The 19,092-nt window shown below is 38.2% G+C and overlaps 2 protein-coding genes across 2 annotated transcripts; one reads left to right on the forward strand and one right to left on the reverse strand.

Moving 5' to 3' along the window:
* Positions 1 to 1,495: 1,495 nt before the first annotated feature.
* LOC584512 (phosphate carrier protein, mitochondrial-like) lies at positions 1,496 to 2,795 on the forward strand. Its single transcript, XM_030984726.1, has one exon. The coding sequence runs from the start codon at positions 1,572 to 1,574 to the stop codon at positions 2,658 to 2,660; it is 1,089 nt and encodes a 362-aa protein (XP_030840586.1). The 5' UTR covers positions 1,496 to 1,571; the 3' UTR covers positions 2,661 to 2,795.
* Positions 2,796 to 3,073: 278 nt separating this feature from the next.
* On the reverse strand, positions 3,074 to 18,398 carry LOC100888501 (thioredoxin domain-containing protein 11). The gene is made up of 10 exons (XM_003725729.3): positions 18,075 to 18,398; positions 17,082 to 17,429; positions 16,111 to 16,330; positions 14,944 to 15,171; positions 13,402 to 13,608; positions 11,726 to 11,794; positions 10,860 to 10,988; positions 9,151 to 10,056; positions 7,884 to 8,111; positions 3,074 to 7,291 (listed from the first exon to the last, which is right to left on the reverse strand). Exons 2-10 carry the CDS (start codon positions 17,216 to 17,218, stop codon positions 7,013 to 7,015), a joined length of 2,403 nt encoding a protein of 800 aa, XP_003725777.2. The 5' UTR covers positions 17,219 to 17,429; positions 18,075 to 18,398; the 3' UTR covers positions 3,074 to 7,012.
* Positions 18,399 to 19,092: the final 694 nt, after the last annotated feature.

Here is a 19,092-nt window from a genome sequence, read left to right on the forward strand (position 1 = left end):
ATTAGTTTCTTCTCCTTAAATATTTCGTAACAAATTCCTCCAATTGTTAAGATTTGAGCTCTTACATTGTTGTCTCTATGTGGTTCCGAATACCAATAACAATGTTGCAACTCATTGTCATATTCATCAGAGGTTTGAAATATATATATGTTACTTTTCAACGTTCTCATAATCAGTCTTAATTGTGTTACCGTTGAATGATTCGTAATGATACTCTTCAATTATTTGTAAGTATTAAGATTCTGTTTTGAGTGATTTAATAAAATATACCATTATTATATATGAACTCGAGATCTGAATTACGATAATGATGAGGAGTACAAAATAATGAGCGCCACGATGTTTAGGTCTTATAGTCCCTATATAATGTCTTCTTCGAAAGAACTTTTAGGCTGGCGACTAAAACGGGCCTACTAAAAAAAGATGAATATGGTATTTCTATCGAAAGAAATATATTCACACCTTGGATTTACAGCAATTAGTTTAAGGGCGACATTCCGTTGAAAACCTAAAAATAGTAATATTTTGTTGGATTCTTTTGTGCCGGGCTTTGTGTGTTTTCTTTGTTCGTTTGCTTCTGTTTTTGTTGTAAATGCATGACTAAATGTTGTATATATAATATATATATACATATATATATATATATATATATATATATATATATATATATATATATATATATATAGGCCTATTATTAGCAAGCCGCATGCCGCTAAAGTGAACCTAATTAATAAATATGTAGCAGCCACTCTGAATCATATTTCCCGCATCAAAAAAAAGAAAAAGATAGATCAACAATGCACGGAAGTATAACATGCCATGCATGATTGATTAAATATACATCATACAATATACACGTCATGTCTAATATGGATTTTGAGTTGCGGAATGAAATGGCGTTATATTAGCTCGTGTTCAACATGAATTATATTGCATATATTTGCACACATCGGCTCAAACATATTTTGGACCTGTACATTCTCCGGTAGTTGAATTATTGTAATATTATTTCCATTGTACAAGGAAAACACGTAATATATAACGAGACGGACTTATCGTATATCCGATATATTACGGACCGGATTACGGACGGATCGAGCACGGATCGAGCATCGGGTCAAGTGTTGACCGCAATTGTTTACATTTTAGGTTTCGGAGCTTCCAATATCATAACTCATACAGCTAGTATACACACTTCGTGAAACATTGACATTATGATTGCATCAGCGTTGCGCTAGTAATTATTATCAAACTAGAGCCAGAAGAGGAGTGCCCATTAACACCGCAAATGTTTTATCTATATAGACTATTACAAGATCACTTTGGGACGACAATAACGCTGTGTTCTATATCTTTGACATTTTGAATAGCATTTGTTGAAAGTTCCAAGCCTTTTTGACAATTAGCTCTGGCATGCAGTTCGTACGCCAGTCTCCAGATAGCGACATGCGTGGTACCATCCTGCTGAATATAACTTTTGAAGGTATATACTGACGAACGGAAACACACTTATTCTTTAAACTGGTCCTCTTAACTAGTTGTGCATTTACATCCAGGAAATTAAGAGCACCATGGGTGACTATATTAAGAGTATTGATCCTACAACAGCAGAGAAAAGTCTGCAGGAACCTAAAGTGAAAAGGAGGTACACCTGCAGATCAAGGAAAAATGGAGACCTGTACCCAAAACGGCTTCTTGCAGCATCCACAGATGCTCTTCAGTCAGGAATACAGTTTGGATCCAACAAGTACCTTGCCATGTGTGGACTGGCAGGAATAATGAGCTGTGGAATCACCCACACTGGGATGGTACCACTGGATGTCGTCAAGTGCAGGATACAGGTTGATCCTGCAACGTACAAGAATACCTTAAACGGGTTCAGGGTGACCATTGCTAATGATGGCATCCGAGGTCTCGCGATTGGCTGGGCACCAACAGCAATTGGCTACTCTCTCCAGGGCATGCACAAGTTTGGGCTGTACGAGTTCTTCAAGATCAAATACTGTGCCATCCTGGGAGAGGAGTGGTCTTACAAGTATCGCACCTCTGTCTACCTAGCTGCAAGTGCCAGTGCAGAGTTCTTTGCAGACATCGCCCTGAGTCCAATGGAAGCTGCCAAGGTCAGGATGCAGACACAACCAGGCTTTGCAAGGACCCTGAGAGAAGCACTGCCAAAGATGTGGGCCCAGGAAGGCTTCCATAGCTTCTACAAAGGTCTGCCACCGCTCTGGTTCCGCCAAATCCCTTACACCATGATGAAGTTTGCCTGCTTTGAGCGCACTGTGGAAGCCCTTTATAAGTACGTCCTGTCCAAGCCCCGCGACGATTGCAGCAAGCCTCAGCAACTGGTGGTGACCTTCGTTGGAGGCTACATAGCTGGAGTCTTCTGCGTCCTGGTGTCCCATCCTGCAGATTCCATTGTGTCTAAGCTGAACCAGGATGCGGGAAGTACCATGGTCCAAGCAGCCAGATCTCTTGGTATGTCTGGCCTTTGGAAAGGGTTTGTACCGAGAGTTGCCATGATAGGTACCCTGACAGCACTGCAGTGGTTTATCTACGATTCCTTCAAGATCTACTTCCTCATGCCCCGCCCCCCACCACCAGAAATGCCTATCAGCATGAAAGCAAAACTAGAGTCCGACGAAAGAAAAAGGAAATAATTCTGCATTCTTGCCAACACTCGATATGAAGATATCTTTGATAGTGGAGTGCTACCAATCCATGTAAAGCACACTAAAATACTGAGAAAAAGTTTACGCCACGTGTTCGTGTAGTCCCATATACATCTTTCAGTGTACAGTTTTTGTAACTTTACCAAGACTTGGCCAAATTTCTTATCATTTTGATGATTCCAGAACCTTGCAATACACACAAATTCTTATATGCTAGATGATCAACCTTTTCTGGTCGATTCCACACCGTTTCTTTCACAAGGTAATCGCATGACCAGAACTCAACTTCATCTTTAAACGTATTGTAAGCTATCAAATGATCAACACCGGCATAATGAAGAGCGAATATCTGATGCTACACACTGATTACAAGAAAATAAAACCATAGCTTTGCCACAAAATGCAATGTTCATATATTTATTCAGTCTTCTCTTTTATATATAAAATTCATAATTTGTCAATACATTATAACACCCTCTTGTGCATAATAAATTACCATGGTCTGTTACGATATGTGATATTTTCGAATATTCGGTATCTGTGGTAGTTGAATACCGGTAAATAACATGTTTACCATAACAAACCTGACTGCCCACTCTATATTATCGTGAGTTATCTACCATTACTAAGACCCTCAAACTCATCATGGTGGCAGCAGTGGGATATCCGACACCACTGGGTCGTCATAAATTACTAGACATGTATCCCATTTGATAATCATCAAAATAATTATCAAGGGGGGTATTTCACAAAGAACCTAAGTCGAACTTAACTCTAAGTTGGACTTGAACATGATGGAGAGCCATTTGTAAATATATTTAAAAGCAAAAATTCAAGTATTATAGATTTTTTTTCATAAATTCCACATCAAGCACATGAAATCTCCTTGATATTAGAAGATATGAATGATTTTAATCAACATTTTATATAACTTTCACAAAATATTTTCATAGATGCTAAAGGCTTTCCATAATTGTCAAGTCCAACTTAGAGATAATTTCAACTTAGGTCTCTTTGTGAAACACCCCCAAAGACTATTAGCCAAAGTCATGCATGTATATACATTGCAATCAGTTCTAAGCCCCATATCATAAAGATTTGCAATTCGTTATATCAATTCATGTCAGTCAATATAACTAAGGACTAGAAATCCATGTAAACTACCAAGAACTATTAAATGCTCTAGATAACACAATCGTTGTGATATCAAGCAAACACATAAGATAAGCAATGAAACACATTGGGATGGGTAAAATATTACATGGTGGTGATTTTGTCCCAAGTGCTATTGGGAAATGCACTTGGAAAATAAAAGAATGCAATTGTAGCAATAATGCTTTTTTAGCACTTGAGCAGAATTTTATCATTTTCCACAAAAAAGGGTGTAATGGTTCCTGACAAATTATATTCTGCTTTTGAAGTGTGTGACGAGGGTGGGATGTACAGGGGCAAGCAAATACTTATAATAGTTATACATTGTAATTTCTCCTATCAATTACAATAGCATGATTGAAACAACATTTACATGAAAATATCATGATCCAAGAGAAGTATAACCTACTCTGACAATATACTTTAATGACAACAATATATAATATATATATATATATATATATATATATATGTGATCAAGAACAAATACTTCCTAAGGATGTTCCCTAGCAACACAAATATCTGACAATGAGGTCTTGGACATTCCTAAGAACTAAACTACGTCAAACAAACCTTAATTAATCATTTCAAATCTTTCCCATCAGTTTTAATTTACATTTTGACAGTCATAGAGATGAATTGGTCCCTATTATTTTTCAAAATTACAATGTAGCCTGAAAGTTTTAAGAATGATGAACATCTAGCAGGGGAATATAATCAATCAAAATTTAAAGAAATTCTATGCACATCTTGGTATGAATATCTCTAAAATCGGTTCCCCAATATTTGCTCTGGCGACAATTGCTCCAGTCTTTATTTCATAAAATATATAGCATTAGGGTTATGGTTGCACTTATTTTGAGGTTAGTGATATTTCTAGTATTTGGTCCAGGGCTGAAGTTCAGAATTTGGTTATTAAATGATACTGAATGCAGAGCAATTGCTGCCAGATCAGGGACTCGTTTCACAAAGCCTATTTTCAATGACAAATGAGAAAAATCAGTGACAAATCTGCTAATAACCAATCAGAAGCAAGGATTTCCCTAGCTTATAACAAAAACTGTCACTAGCTCGGCTCAAAGACAACTCGGCCCATCTGCAAGAACGGTCATTTTTTGTCATTTTTTGTTGTTTTCATTTTACCCTAACCCTAAACCTGGGCCGAGTTGTCTTTTAGCCGAGTTAGCCCGACCCCATATTCAAAAAAGAAATAGCAATTTCATGTACACTTTTAAGTTAGGAGAGGAATGGTGACTCTCCACAGAAACAAGAAGAGCAAGTGTAAATTTGGTAGTCTTATCGGTGAACCACAAAGCTTATGCGCAGGCTCCCAGTCTGCAATCACTTTCAAATATTACAACAAACTGTATTCTTTTGTTGCCTAACTGTTGGCCATTATCACCAAATTTGAGAAAATGTAGTTTCCTTGATGTATCTGTATGGTCTAAGAGCATGATGTCATGATAATAAACAATTTCATTAGCCTCAATTCATTGACTTATTTAGAATTAAGCTGGCAAGAAAAATATATATATTCAAAAAGAATCATATCTTTAATCCCTTTGAGAAAATTCAATAACAAAAAAATAATCAAAAAATCAGACATACAATATATACATACAGATCTTGATTTTTTTCAAAAGGCTGGTTAATTACAAAAATAATTTTGCCTGTATGGAGCCAAATGGGCATAAACTCTGTGATAAAGTATGGGAGTTAACACCCTTCTGGCTCCAAACGAACAATATAACATACAGTTTGGTCTTAGTACTAAATCATACATCATTGTGTGCCCGGCAGAAGGGCACAAGCACAAATTTTATCAAATTTCTACATTTCTTAGTTTGTAGTGAAAGGATGAATTAAACATAGAACTGATTAGTTATTACTGTTAACATTTAGATGGTGTACAGATTGAACAGTGTTGGGTAATGTGGGATGTACACATTGTTATGGAAAGTGTACAACCTTCAACAGCCTCCACTAACACCCTTTTTGCAAGGCACACATTATTTAAGCAAGTGTGGAGTTTTGTACAACTTTAATTGCACAACATTCACATTTCCTTCACAATTCAATGCTATGCAAAGAAATGTTTGATGTACTAGATTCAACTTCTCACATTACCATTGCAGAGATGCTATGAATACAAAAAACAAATCATTCTAGATTTGTATTAAAATAAGGGTTAAGGCTAAAAGGAAGTACAATTATCATGTAGTGAGATCTCAATTTAAAGAAGTGTATATGTCAAAGTATACCCAACAATTAGCCAATGTCTGTATCTAAAATGTGGCTAACTTGATAATCTGTCACAAAATAATATATCCTGTTTATAAATATATCATGAAGAACAGAACATGTATGCTTTAGATCCAGCAGTTTTATTAGGTCACAAAGTTTGGCATACCGGCAAGGAATAATTTATTTGAGCAGCTACAATAAAATATCAATATTGTCAGATATATGATGAAACTGTTACATTTAGGGGAAAGGGGGTACATTTGGGGGAAAAGAAATGACAATTAGTCTGTCACAGAAAAACTCTAACTCTGTCAACTTGTCTTCAATTAATAAAGGTGCAGTCTGGTCAACAAAACAGCATTTGGCAAAGCTTTATCTCAACATTTAAGATTTGTAATGAAAATGTTTATATTATTATTCTTATCTAGCTCTATCAGAAGGCATGGTATATGGATTCAGAAAGATGCCATGTATCTTTACAGAAAATATATATAATATTTGATCAGTGTATCTTAGTATAGATAATTTATTACTGATCACAAGCTACAAGGGACGTTTTTTAATAAGTCATTATAATAAAGACTAACTTTATTGCTTGTCAGCCTTATAATTTCCCAGCCAAAATAAATCTTCATCAGTATATGTCTCAGCAAAGGAAAAAAAATCTCTATTTTTCCTAATATAATTTTGTACATGCAGCATCACAAATCAATGATACAGAGGAATTCCCAAGTAATTCAGGGTTACTCACATCTTTAAAATGTAAAAAACTAAACAAAAGAGATGACAGTGATGGACTTATGTCTCTTCAATGATTATCTCTATTTGAATAACTCTAAATTACTGGATAAGTGATATCAAGAAAAGAGATAACAGAATGCCCTCAAAAGAATGCTGTATATTGCTTAAAAAACTAACAGTTCACCCATATATTAAAATAGCTTCTACCTACTATGCTTCAACACAAAATCAACCAGATTTGGAAGCGTGATTGCACTTTCTTCGGGAAACCTGACACTCCTCGCTTTATCGCGGCCGGGAAAGAAGAGGATTGTGGGATACGCTGGGGTCAGGAGGTGCCAGTGAAGGTCGTTTAGGTCACCGTTGATTCTGGCGATCCGAAGGCTGTCATGTGACCTGAAGAGGGAGGCAAGTTGAAGGTAGAGGTGTTGGATTCTGAGGCAAGCTCCACACCATGGGGCATAGTACAGCAGCAAGACATCCTGTGAAAATAAGATCAATTGGACTTGTTAGCTCATAATAATAATAATATTAAGTTCTTGTATAGCGCATATCACATTATACAACGTCCCTTTGCGCTTCCATAGAGCTTTGGAACTTATTGACAAATGTAGATTAATGTCTTGCCAAGGACATTAGTGCCGCGGGGGGGGCTTGAACCGCAAACCTTATGATCCACAGTCCGGTGACACGTAATAGCCAGGGTATGACACTCAAGCCTGTTGACACTAACAGGAAAACGATATTCACGGTTCAATCAGACTTCAACATTTCACTACACACCCCTATAATTTCAAAATTTAGACAGTGATAGAGAATAATTATTTCATACATTTCCTAACAAGTAACAATGCAGTTGTATTTCATAGAGCACATGTAATATTTGATATTTTGGATGATCTATTATGGAGTATGATTTAGAATTTTCTTATTCATGATTTGATCTTTCAGATTACAAGCAATTTTTCTTTCATGTGCGATTTTGACCTTGACCGACAAACCACATAAGCAAATCCCCACCCATAAAAACAACAGAAATATAAATAAAAACACAAGGGATACATCCATTATTACCTTGGCAGTGTTTAGTACCATATCTTCATACGTATCGTCTGCAACCTCTGTGATGCATATACTGTCTGATGCCTTAGTGCACCTTGAGTTGGATGTTGAAGTACTGGACGGGGAGGTAGAATGTCTGTGTCTGGAAAGGAGAGATTCGGTGTAGTTGACGATGAACTGCTTCAGGAGTTGCAGGGACAATCCTGATTCGTCCAATGGAAGGATATGGTGGGTTTCACTCTGCGGAGGAAGGTAATACGGTTGATATAACATCATTCATAATTTTCACTGCAAGTCAGGGGGGGGGGGACAGGTCAGTACCATCACCTTTTCAAACCAAAGGGCCGGAATTCACAAAGGAGGTTTAAATTTAACCCAGGGTTTTAATCTTCATTTACATAACCTATGGTCTAAAATTTGCGCAAAATAAGCGTGACACAGTCAGAGGTCCAATATTAGACGCGCCCAAGGCAAGGTAAGCTTATTATGCGCTAATTTTTAAACCATGGGTTATATAAATGAGGGTTTAAACCATGGGTTAAGTTAAACCTCCTTTGTGAATTTGGGTCAAGTTGTATACCTCAACTTCCTCAAGTAAATATTAGGAAAATGTGCCACCTCCCCCTTAGTTGTGTTCTTGTTTCACCCATTTCCAACTTTAGACCCCAAAAGGGACATGGAAGATCTGATACTCCTTTTCTTTTCAATATTTTTGAGGGGTGTCGGAGAGATTTTTGAGTGAATTAGCACCAACAAATGTAATAACCCCTTTTTAGTTCTTTCGTGCATACCAAATTTTTATTGAGAAATGTACTCCCCTTCCCCCCCCCCCCCCTTTTTTGCAAAGTCCTGTATCCACTTCTGATGATCATGTTTATTATTTTGTGTTACTTCAATGTTCTTCCTGTGCTAAAGATTGCACGAAATAAACATCTCTTGACAAGACAGAACATTAAAATAAAAACAGCAGGATTCAAATTGCTGTCTACTGCTTGCAGGGTAGCAACATTATTACCCGAGGATGTGTTCTGAATAGTATACCAAAGCCAAGTTTGAAATCTGTTCAATAAAATGCACTTTGAGACAAAAATGGCTTACGTAATCTATGATCGTATATCATGCAGTAGGTTGGTTGCTTGCCCAGTTAATCAAGCTGACATAAACTCATTGTAAATCATACAGTATGATATCAACTGAAAATCATAAATCACATTTGCACATAGGAGACCACATGTTATATACCTTCATCAGAACAATTTCATAGGACAGTCTAACATACCTGTATATCTATGATGGCTACCCCAACACTTGAATTTTTATGTTGAGATTGCGGTTTAATTCCTAGCCGATCTGCCATCTGCCAAAAATATTCAGACCTCATTGCACGGAAAACTAACGTTCTATTTGTTCTGCATCCAAGATGTTCAAATTTTTTCTGAAGACTTTCTGAAGTAGCATCAAATTCATTTTCCTGATTGTTATATACTGTAGTCCTGGAAGATTTTGTGTGACAGGATTGTTTATCATCATCTTCTGAGGAGGATGCAGTTTGGGAGTCAACAACGGTGAAGGAATCGAGAGGATCCCCTGAAAGACGTTGATATTTTTTGGAGCAATCGCACGCTTTATGCTCGGGAGCAAGGTGACTTTCAAAAGTTCTGGTGCCGTGAGAATGCATTGATCCACTGGAAAGGGAATGTTTGTGCACCGAAGAGTGGAATGTGGGGCAAAGGTCACAGGTCAGGAGGTCAACATCCTGGCAGCAGAGGCGATAGTGGCTGAAGGGGCTGTAGAAGTTGCTCAGGTACAGGCACGCGTTGCTCGAAGCAGTCACGCCGTTGGTGACGTCCATAAGCAACGACGAGCCCGAGCTTAACGTCAGATAGGTACAGGGGTCGCTGGACGGCTGAAGAGGCTGGCTGAACGTCTCGCAGATCTCACAAACGTTACCCCTGGCTCGCGAGATGGACTCGATACGCCCTCTGGAGGCGAGGGTTTGACAACAGTCGCTTTCTCTAGATGAAACATCATCCATGCACTCTTCATTGGGTGTGGTTACACGAGAAGAACCAGGGTCTGAAGATTGAGAGGCATATTTTTTGCGCTCCTCCCTGATGGCCTTCTGCAGTGTGAGGATGTAGGAGCTGTTGGCACAGTTGTAGTACTCCAAGGTAGCTTCACGTAACTGTATGGGGACAAGAACAAATTAATGCATCATTCATCACCTTCTGATAATAATGATATGATTGGTTTTATATACCACAGCTGCATCATAAATATACTCTACTGCCCTACCTCTTATGCCTCAGTCACACCTTTGCGTAATTGGCTCGTGTATAGCTGCGTATGTATGGCAAGTCGTTTTAAAATTGATTCCCATTGCTTGATATCAAGAAATGAATTCTTAATATCAAGAAATGATTTTCTGTAGTAAAGCAATGGTAATTCTTGATATCAAGAATTTGAATTTTTGATATCAAGAATTCATTTCTTGATATCATGAAATAGGAATAAATGTTAAAACGGCTTGCCATAAATACGCAGCAATACGCAAGCAAAATACGCAAAGGTGTGACTGAGGCATTAGGGGTAGGGATAGTGATAGAAAGAGAGTCGGGGTAAGGGTAGGACTAGGGCTATAATTAGGGTTACAATTCATTAGTATTAGGGTTAGGGATAAGGGTAAGGTTAAGTTATGCCTTAGGAACAGGTCTTTTTTTTAAATAGGCTCAGCATTAGGGTTCAAGTTACTTGCAAAATGGGGGTATTCTGCAGTTTGTTGGCTGCGTGATGAGGGTTAGGGATAATGTTAAGTTACGACTTTGGAACATGGTTAAATAGGGTCAACATTAGGGTTAAAGTTACTAAGGTGGGGTATTCTGCAGTTCGTTGGCTGCCTGCAAGAAGGCCATTACCGTCATTGACAACACACATATCTCTTACAGCCCTCTTGCGGGCACCTAATGAGTTGCCCTCTTTCATTCTTACCATCATAAAGTGATTGGCAAACACTTGATCGTGCCGGTGCGGGGTGAATACGATGATGGTGGGTCTGGTGAAGATGTGGGAAGACAAGATGGTACTCTTCAGACCAGGAGGGGCGATCCACTGCACCATCTGCAAAATGACATCAAGACATTGAGGACAAATTTGATAAAGATGGTAATTTGTACTGCTGGTTGCCGGGAGATGGAAATGCAATATATCGAATATGGTCTCAAAATTTCTCAACTGATAAATGTGCAAGATATTTTGATGTTCCGTTGACAATTTCTGAAGTGCTTTGTATACATTTGTCAAAGGAATGCCAGATTGATGCCATCACTTAACACTGTCTTCCTCATCGCCTGCAGAACTCTTAAATCATGAGCATCCAGCACTCTATAGGTTTTACATTCTATAGAATTTACATTCCTTTTTCAACAGTTTAGTTGAATATAAACAAAGTCATGGCAGCATAGAATTACTAGTGTCGTTTTACAGGGATGCCAGTTAGAATTGATCAGAGGGCCTGAAAATCACCTAGAATGAGCTATTTGTACACAAAAAAGCCTAAACTATGGTCTGAAAATAACTGGCCAGGGCCTGAATTCAGGCTATTGCCTCAAAAATGGCATCCCTGCTTTTAACAATGAAAATCACAGATATCTGAGGGAAGGTGTCTTGGCACCTTATGAAAACTGTACATGGGCGACTGTCCATTTTTATGCAGTCCTATATGTTCATGGGCCGTAATGAATTCATATTTTCTATACCATCTGATATGGTGATTAGCGCTTTAAGAATACTATCCCTGTTGAAAAATGAAGAGATTACCATAACAATAGATATCATCTTGGCTGATTCATACTCACCGATTCTCTATGAGTAGTCACAAACTCAACGATAGGCTTTGCTTTGAACTCTCTAGAGGAAGGGTAATACTGGAAAAGTAGATAGAGCAACACAGAATCAAAGCAATAATGAAATGAAAGTGTGCAGAATTATTCAATACTTCAAAGGCTATAAAAGTTTGGATTTCATGTGATGATAAGTACAATGAACTAGAACTCATTAGATCTATAAAGGTCAACTTTGAGTTCCAATTTATTTTTATCTTTTCTTCCAGAATGCTCTGACTTTATGTTGTTCATGATTAGAAAGTGCATTTCCAGTCCGTTTATGTTGCAACACATTGCGTCCTTCATCAATAAGAGCGCTTTAATTGAAGTTAATCATTAAAAAGTCTCTAAATTGGCAACTCAGAATGAAAATTATAATCAATCTATTCCCATACAAATTGGCAACTCCTTGTAGAATTTTAAAAGTTTTATTTACACTGGTTCATTTGATATAAATTTTTGTCTTTTTAAACTATGGAAGTGTGGAAAATACAAATAATTGATGACAACTTGAGGAGGAAAAGCTGATTCATTTAGACCTTTTGAAAACTTTGAACACTGCTAGATTAATCTAAACTGCTAAACCAAAATATAATATTGACACACTGTTTGGCTTTCCCTGAGCTAAAAGCAAGAATATGGTAAGCTCTCTGGAACTCAAAGTCTTTTTTCTTATCTGAGGGACTAGGTAACTGAGGATGAATACCTAATCTAGATACATTGGCTAACATATTTGCTAAACCTGTTTAAAAGACTCTCCTTGTTAATCAGTGACTGTAATATAAATCCAATAATCATATTGATCATATGGCCTAATAACAGCCATATGGCAGAAGTACCGGTACTCAAAAAGGAATTGAGGTGGTACCCATATCGTGTGCATGTGTACGCATAGAGTAAGTAGATGAATTACTTTAGTGACATTACATTATACATCGAGACCTGTCTTTAAAGACTACCCTAGGATGGCAAGAAAATTGGTCTTTATGTACAGGTTCCTTTAGTACATGTTTTAATGAGAAACCCTTTTCAGGGAAACAAAAAATGAGTTCTTTGTAGACAGGTGGTCTTTCTATACAGGTGGTCGCTAAAGCAGGTTTGACTGTAGTTATTCCTGAGGTCTGGTACAATACAACTTCGAGTGAAATTGGCTTCTAGGAGCGAAGTGTTACGCATGCAGTACTTTGGTTATTCAGACCTGCAAAATACTGAGAAATTTACAATAACTTGCCGAAAAAATATTCCCTGGCATTATAACTCGCCTTGGCAAAAGTATAGAAGCGCATAGTATGAGCATGGTCGATGTGGCTTTTTTTTTCTTCATTTCTCAGCTTTCATTTCTCCATAATTGTACACGAGATATCATAAATAATGGAGTGTTAATGCGACATATGTGAACAAACCTGTAGACATGTGCCCTTTTATACACGCAACTTCTAGAGCAGGTCTCATTGTAATACAGTCAAACCTGCTTTAGTGACCACCTGTCTACAAGGACCACATTTTTTGTTTCCCTTGAAAATGGTTTCTCATTGAACAGGTTCTAAAGAAACCTGTCTACAAAGGCTACTTTTTGTGTTTCCCTTGGGTGGTCGCTTTAGACAGGTTTGACTGTACGTTACAATATCATGACATTCCAACCGACTTACCAAAGATACATTGAAGTTTCTGAGCAGAGTGATGTTCATGGAGTTGGTGAGGCCTAGAGTGCGTGCCAGCTGTTTGTTTGTGATGATGGCAAAGGGTGTGGGTTGGACAGGGTCTTTTTCTAGGTGTTGCATAGCAGCCCACTGGTACGAGGCTAGGCCCTGGGGTGCAAGTGTGCCCTCGAAGCTGAAATAGGCAAGTGCTACAGCCTGAAAGAATCAGAGAGGAAAACTGTTTGTGAGGATCCAAAAAATAACATTACCAGCATGCATGAATGAAAGTGTTATTTTTAACTGATGGGCGTGATATTCTTTTCAACTTTCAAATTATATGCCTTATGTGATTAGTGTGCATATGAGGTTTTATCTCTTGTGCTATTATTTAATTGCAATAATTACACTATAAGATCCCCGCACTATACTGACCCCATGGTAAAAGTCAGTCAGAAAGTTAAAGAGAAGGTTGAATTCTGGGAAGAGGTGAAACATATTAATTTATGAGCGTTATCATTGTATTATGCAAGTGTAGAAGAACATCAGATACAAAATGTTGCCTGTAAAGCATGGCTCTTCAATTGCCTTAATATTGTTAAATATGGCATGCAAAATATACATCTTTCTGTGCACAGTGCTTGTACTTTACCAAGACTGCGCCAAATTTCTTATCATTTTTATGATTCCAGAACCTTGCAGTGCACACAAGTACTTATGTGCTAAATGAAAAACCTTTTCAGATCAATTCCACAATGGTTTTTTCACAATGCAATCGCATGACCAGAACTCAGCTTTATCTTTAATACAGGTATGTTATTAGGAGGTCATTGTGAGGGATTGTCATAAGTTTAAGATTCCTAGGTAGAAGTTTTCAAGTGAGGTTGTCTGGGTATAACAGTCCAGGATGTAAGTCGTCGTGATATGCCTCTGGATGTGGGGTTCATTAACTCATCGACTCTCAACAGTAACTCAGCACTAACGTCCTTTGGCAACATGTTAATTCACATTCACCACTCTCCACTCAGGTGTAAATAGTATGTCATTAGCATTATCATCATTATCGTCATCATCATCATCATTTGTAGTAGCATACATGCCAACATTTGAAAATCAGAAATCTGTACAAATTATGCTATTTTTTAAAAAAAGAGGAACAATCCTAACTCTCCTATTCAATACTACAGAAAAAATTTGTACAGGAAGAGGAACACCTGCATTAAAATGATAATTATCTTCTCCCAAAAAGAGGAATGTTCCTCTTTAATCTGAACAGTTGGCATGTATGGTAGTAGTAGAAGTCTTTGTAGTAGTAGAAGTAGTAGTAATAGTATTTGTTGTTGTAGTCTACTACCTCTCACAACTATGCTTTCCAGAACCAGGGGCCCGTTTCATAAAACTTTTTATCTATAACAAATGCTTAGTTTCTATGATAAATTTGCTCTCAGCCAATCAGATGCCATGATTTCAGTAGCTTATAACAGTTACTGTAACTTGTTATTGATATCAAGTTTTATGAAACAGGGCCCAGACAAATCCTCCCATGTCACTCACATCATGCTGTGCTCTGAGCAGTCTCAAAGACTCCAGGTCCTGGACCACCTTCAAGGGGGAGCAGACCCTCTTCAGGTGGTCGACCATCTCTGGCGCCCTCTGGAGTCCGGTGTACTGGATGCCCTCCCGGCTGTCTCGATGGGTGAAGAGGATGGGGAAGTAAGGGACGGTCACCTTGTGCCTGCAGGCCCCGTAGGGGTACCAGCAGTTCACTGCCATGAACAGCACCTGCAATAAGAGGATGAATCGAAAACAATTCTTCATGATAGCAATGTGATGCCCAGTTACAATTAATACAGATTTGTGCTTCATGCTATATTTATGATCTACATCTGGCATGTCTTACCAATTATAATGATGCTTTCAGTCTTATTTTGCAAGATTTGTTTGTTGCCCTTTGTATCCTGATATGTAATTAACAAATTTATGAGGAATTGTAGGACTTCTAAATGCCTTTTTTATGTAGCCTGCAACCTATGAATTCTTCTGTGTGAGAGGGGTTTAAAATACCAATGTATTCATTAATGTTGTATTTTCATGGTACTTTATATAGGCATTTGCCTGTGCATCACTGTAGCTGCTTGAGACAATATAATTTCTGGTTGTGTCAATTTTACAGAGTGAAAGATTCAAATTAGCAAATTTTTGTAAAATTCTAAATTTCAAAATCATTATTACATGGCCTTTTAAATACACATAAATCAAACAAAAAATGCACATCAAATGTCATTCCAACATGATTTTATTACCAGAACTACCCTCTACTAAAGTACAGTCACACCTGTCTCTTGAGGCCACCCAAAAGAAACAGAGAAAGTGGCCACTGTAGACAGGTGACCTTTTCTTGACAGGTTCTTCAACGGAAGTTCCTTCTAGAGGAAGGTATAAATGTAGCTGACCACTATAGACAGGTGGCCTTTATATAGATGTGGCTGCCAAGACAGGATAGGGTGTATACAAAGACCTACATGTACAGTCAAACCTGCTTTAGTGACCACCTGTCTACAACAAGCACATTTTTTGTTTCCCTTGAAAATGGTTTCTCATTGAAACATGCACTAAAGGAACCTGTCTACAAAGACCACTTTTTGTGTTTCCCTTGGGCGGTCGCTGTAGACAGGTTTGACTGTATACAAAGACCTACATGTACATCCTTGTGAGACTAACCTGATCGGACATCTTCTCGGCGGTCCTTTCAAACTCCTTGGCCGTCTCCAGCGAGTAGGCGTCCCAGTGTGCATAATACATGATGATCCACACTTCGGCTCCGGTTGATGCTATCACATTCCGGACTGCCGTCATGTCTCCAGTGGTGAACTCAATGACGGGGGATTCATGGTCAAATATCTTAGGAGGGATGGGTATGACATAGGGTGTTGCCTTGCTCCTGTTTCACGATGGCAAAACAAAATGGATATGGAATTTGTGGATCCTTGCAATATTGATCATTAGAAAGTCAACTTTAGGACTAGAATTGACCTTTGAAAAGGTATGAAGTAAAACTTAACCTTTGAGCTAAGGAAAAAAAATTGTAAACACAGTTTCTGGTGAAATATAGCCAAATCTATCAAGAAGGTCTAGGACAAAATCATTGCAGGCCAATATGATCTCATGGATAAAATGATAAACAGCATACAATAGAGTTACCTGAAATTGGCTTCATTGGGGACTAACAGAAAGTGAACTTACTACATTCTGTAAACTGGTTCTTTAATGAAGATGATTTCATTCAGTGAATGGTTATTCATTTCATTTTTTTCATTTTATTTCATTTCAATTATTTCCAATTCTCGTAAACAATACATTCAACAATACATTATACATATAAGCAAATATATAAACAATACAAAGAATATGGAGGAGCCATCAGAGGCCATTGGCCTTTCACATGCTGGGCTATAATGGCCGCAGATGATTATACTAAGTAAAGAGAAAAGAAAGAGTGGGTATTAAATAAACAAGTATGTACAGGCGAAATTAAACATAAGATGGAAATTCCTTCATTAGATGTTGCTTGTATTTACGTTTGAATGAGGCAAGAGATTGGCACATTTTTATATCTTTTATGTTTTTAGAACATTATCAATGGCTGCCATTAAACCATTCCTAAGTCGTGTTTCTAGAAAGGAGCAACCTACCCTTTGGGATTGTCCAAGTGGGAGACGATACCAGAGAGAACAAGGGCGAAGAAGAGACTCAGGAGTTCCGGGTTGCGAGCCATGATCTCTTTCAGCAGCATCCACTTGTTCCTGAACCAGTCCAAACCCTTCACCATACTCAGTATGATAGACTCCTTAGGCCAATCACATTCTTCAGGACACCCCCAAGAAGTCGTCAGCTCTTGGGCTTGAGCACTGTCTTGACAAAGGAAGTGTCTTCCAGCACAGCTAAAGGTGCTGTTGATAATGCCGGAGTGTCAAGGCACTCATGGTTCTTTTCTCGAAAAGCCAGGTGGTTTGCTAGCTGCCATCTTCAGGTTAAAACTCCTGCAGAGAAGAAAGTAAAGGTAAAAATGCTATTCCTAATCAATCTTTCAATTATTTGCAGACCAACGTTGATGAAATATGTACTCCTAAAAAGATTTAGATTCTTTTTTAAAAAAACCTTCTTTTTTTAAAAGTTTTCTTCTAAAGATAATCTTGAGCTCTAGTAATAAGAGAAATAAATTGTCACAGATTCAAACCAAACTTACACCTAGTTCAAGATCACAACACAAAATGACAAAGGAAGAGTGAAAGACTTCAGTTCAAGAATCTACTTTTCTAGTTTATGTGCCACACAAGTTTTCTCCATGATTAACCATAAACACATACAAAGAGTACCTCGTTCTAATATTAAGATAAAAGCTTAAAGATACCCAAGCTCTCTTCTTACTCAGTTCTTTCTCTTCTTTAATATCCTTCTCACTCAGTATTTAAAGCTAGCCGCTCATTTACCGACCTACACGACCAAGCGCAAGCGCTACGCCGGGAACCGCCCCGGTGGTCTGCGGGTAACGCTCGCTATGTACAATGGGAGGTGGTGTTTACACCTTTCAAATGTGAAAAAAGACCACTTAGTTTAACCGTCTAAATAATTTATTTCTATGATTTTCAAAAGCTGAACGTGTGTTTTAAGAAAGGAGTACTTACACAATAATAAGAATGTCGTTCTAAATTAATTTTAACATCACGACACGGCACACAGAAGGGATTTTACCACGACAAACCAGACTTCGCCACGTACGTTTAGTGATAATATCGCAGCTATAGTTAGCTATACCTCAAGGAGTTACTTTGTACCGTTATTATTTGGAGGTCAAAATAAATTATGTACAAAAAATACAAATTTAAATCTGTAGGATAGATTTAGTAGAGGGACAAATTATTAATTTAAATGATAGACCAACTATTATTTCAGTAGATGGGAGAATATAAAATGACATGAACAGGGAGAATTTTTAGGATGTTGTTGTTGGTGAAAAGACAGCTAGCAATAGGCTGGGGGCAAGACTATACGTGGTGATTCTATGCGCTCTACCCCCTTTTCTTCTTCTTCTTTAAATGCTTCACGCATATAGCTTTACAATAATATGTCTCCATTTCTTCCCCTTATTCCACCAGCTCCTTTAAATCGACCACCTTCTTTCTCCACCCACCTCTTCCTCCCTCTGTCTTCCTCTTCTCTTTTTATCCAATCTTCCTGCTTTTCATCTCCTTTTTTCTCCATCACTTTAATTCCTCCCCCTCAATCTATAGCTCTTCGTTTCCTGCCGCGCACCCTCCCCCTCTTCCTCCTCTGTATAATATCATCCTCCTCCATACAGTCTTCTTCCTCCAGTTACTCAGGCTCCGTCAAGCCAGGCGCGGATCCAGGGGGGGGGGGGCGAGCGGGCCTTGCCCCCCCCCCCCCGCAAAAAAAAAGAAAAAAAGGAGAGAGAGAGAGAGAGAGAGAGAGAAGGAAAGAAGGGAAAGGGAAAAAGGAGAAAAAGAGAAATAAAGAAGAGGAAGAAGAAAAGAAAAGAGGGGAAAAGTAGATCGGGGGGCCGGGGGGGGGGGCAAAAGGACTTGCCTCCCAGGCTGTTGCCCCCCCCCCCAATCAAAAAATAAAAGAGAAGGAAGGAAAGGGAAAGAAAAAAGGAAAAGAGGAGATACAGGGAAGGAAAAAAAG

Source organism: Strongylocentrotus purpuratus, unplaced genomic scaffold (assembly GCF_000002235.5).
Source record: "Strongylocentrotus purpuratus isolate Spur 01 unplaced genomic scaffold, Spur_5.0 spur5_scaffold_14, whole genome shotgun sequence".
NCBI lineage: Eukaryota > Metazoa > Echinodermata > Echinoidea > Camarodonta > Strongylocentrotidae > Strongylocentrotus > Strongylocentrotus purpuratus.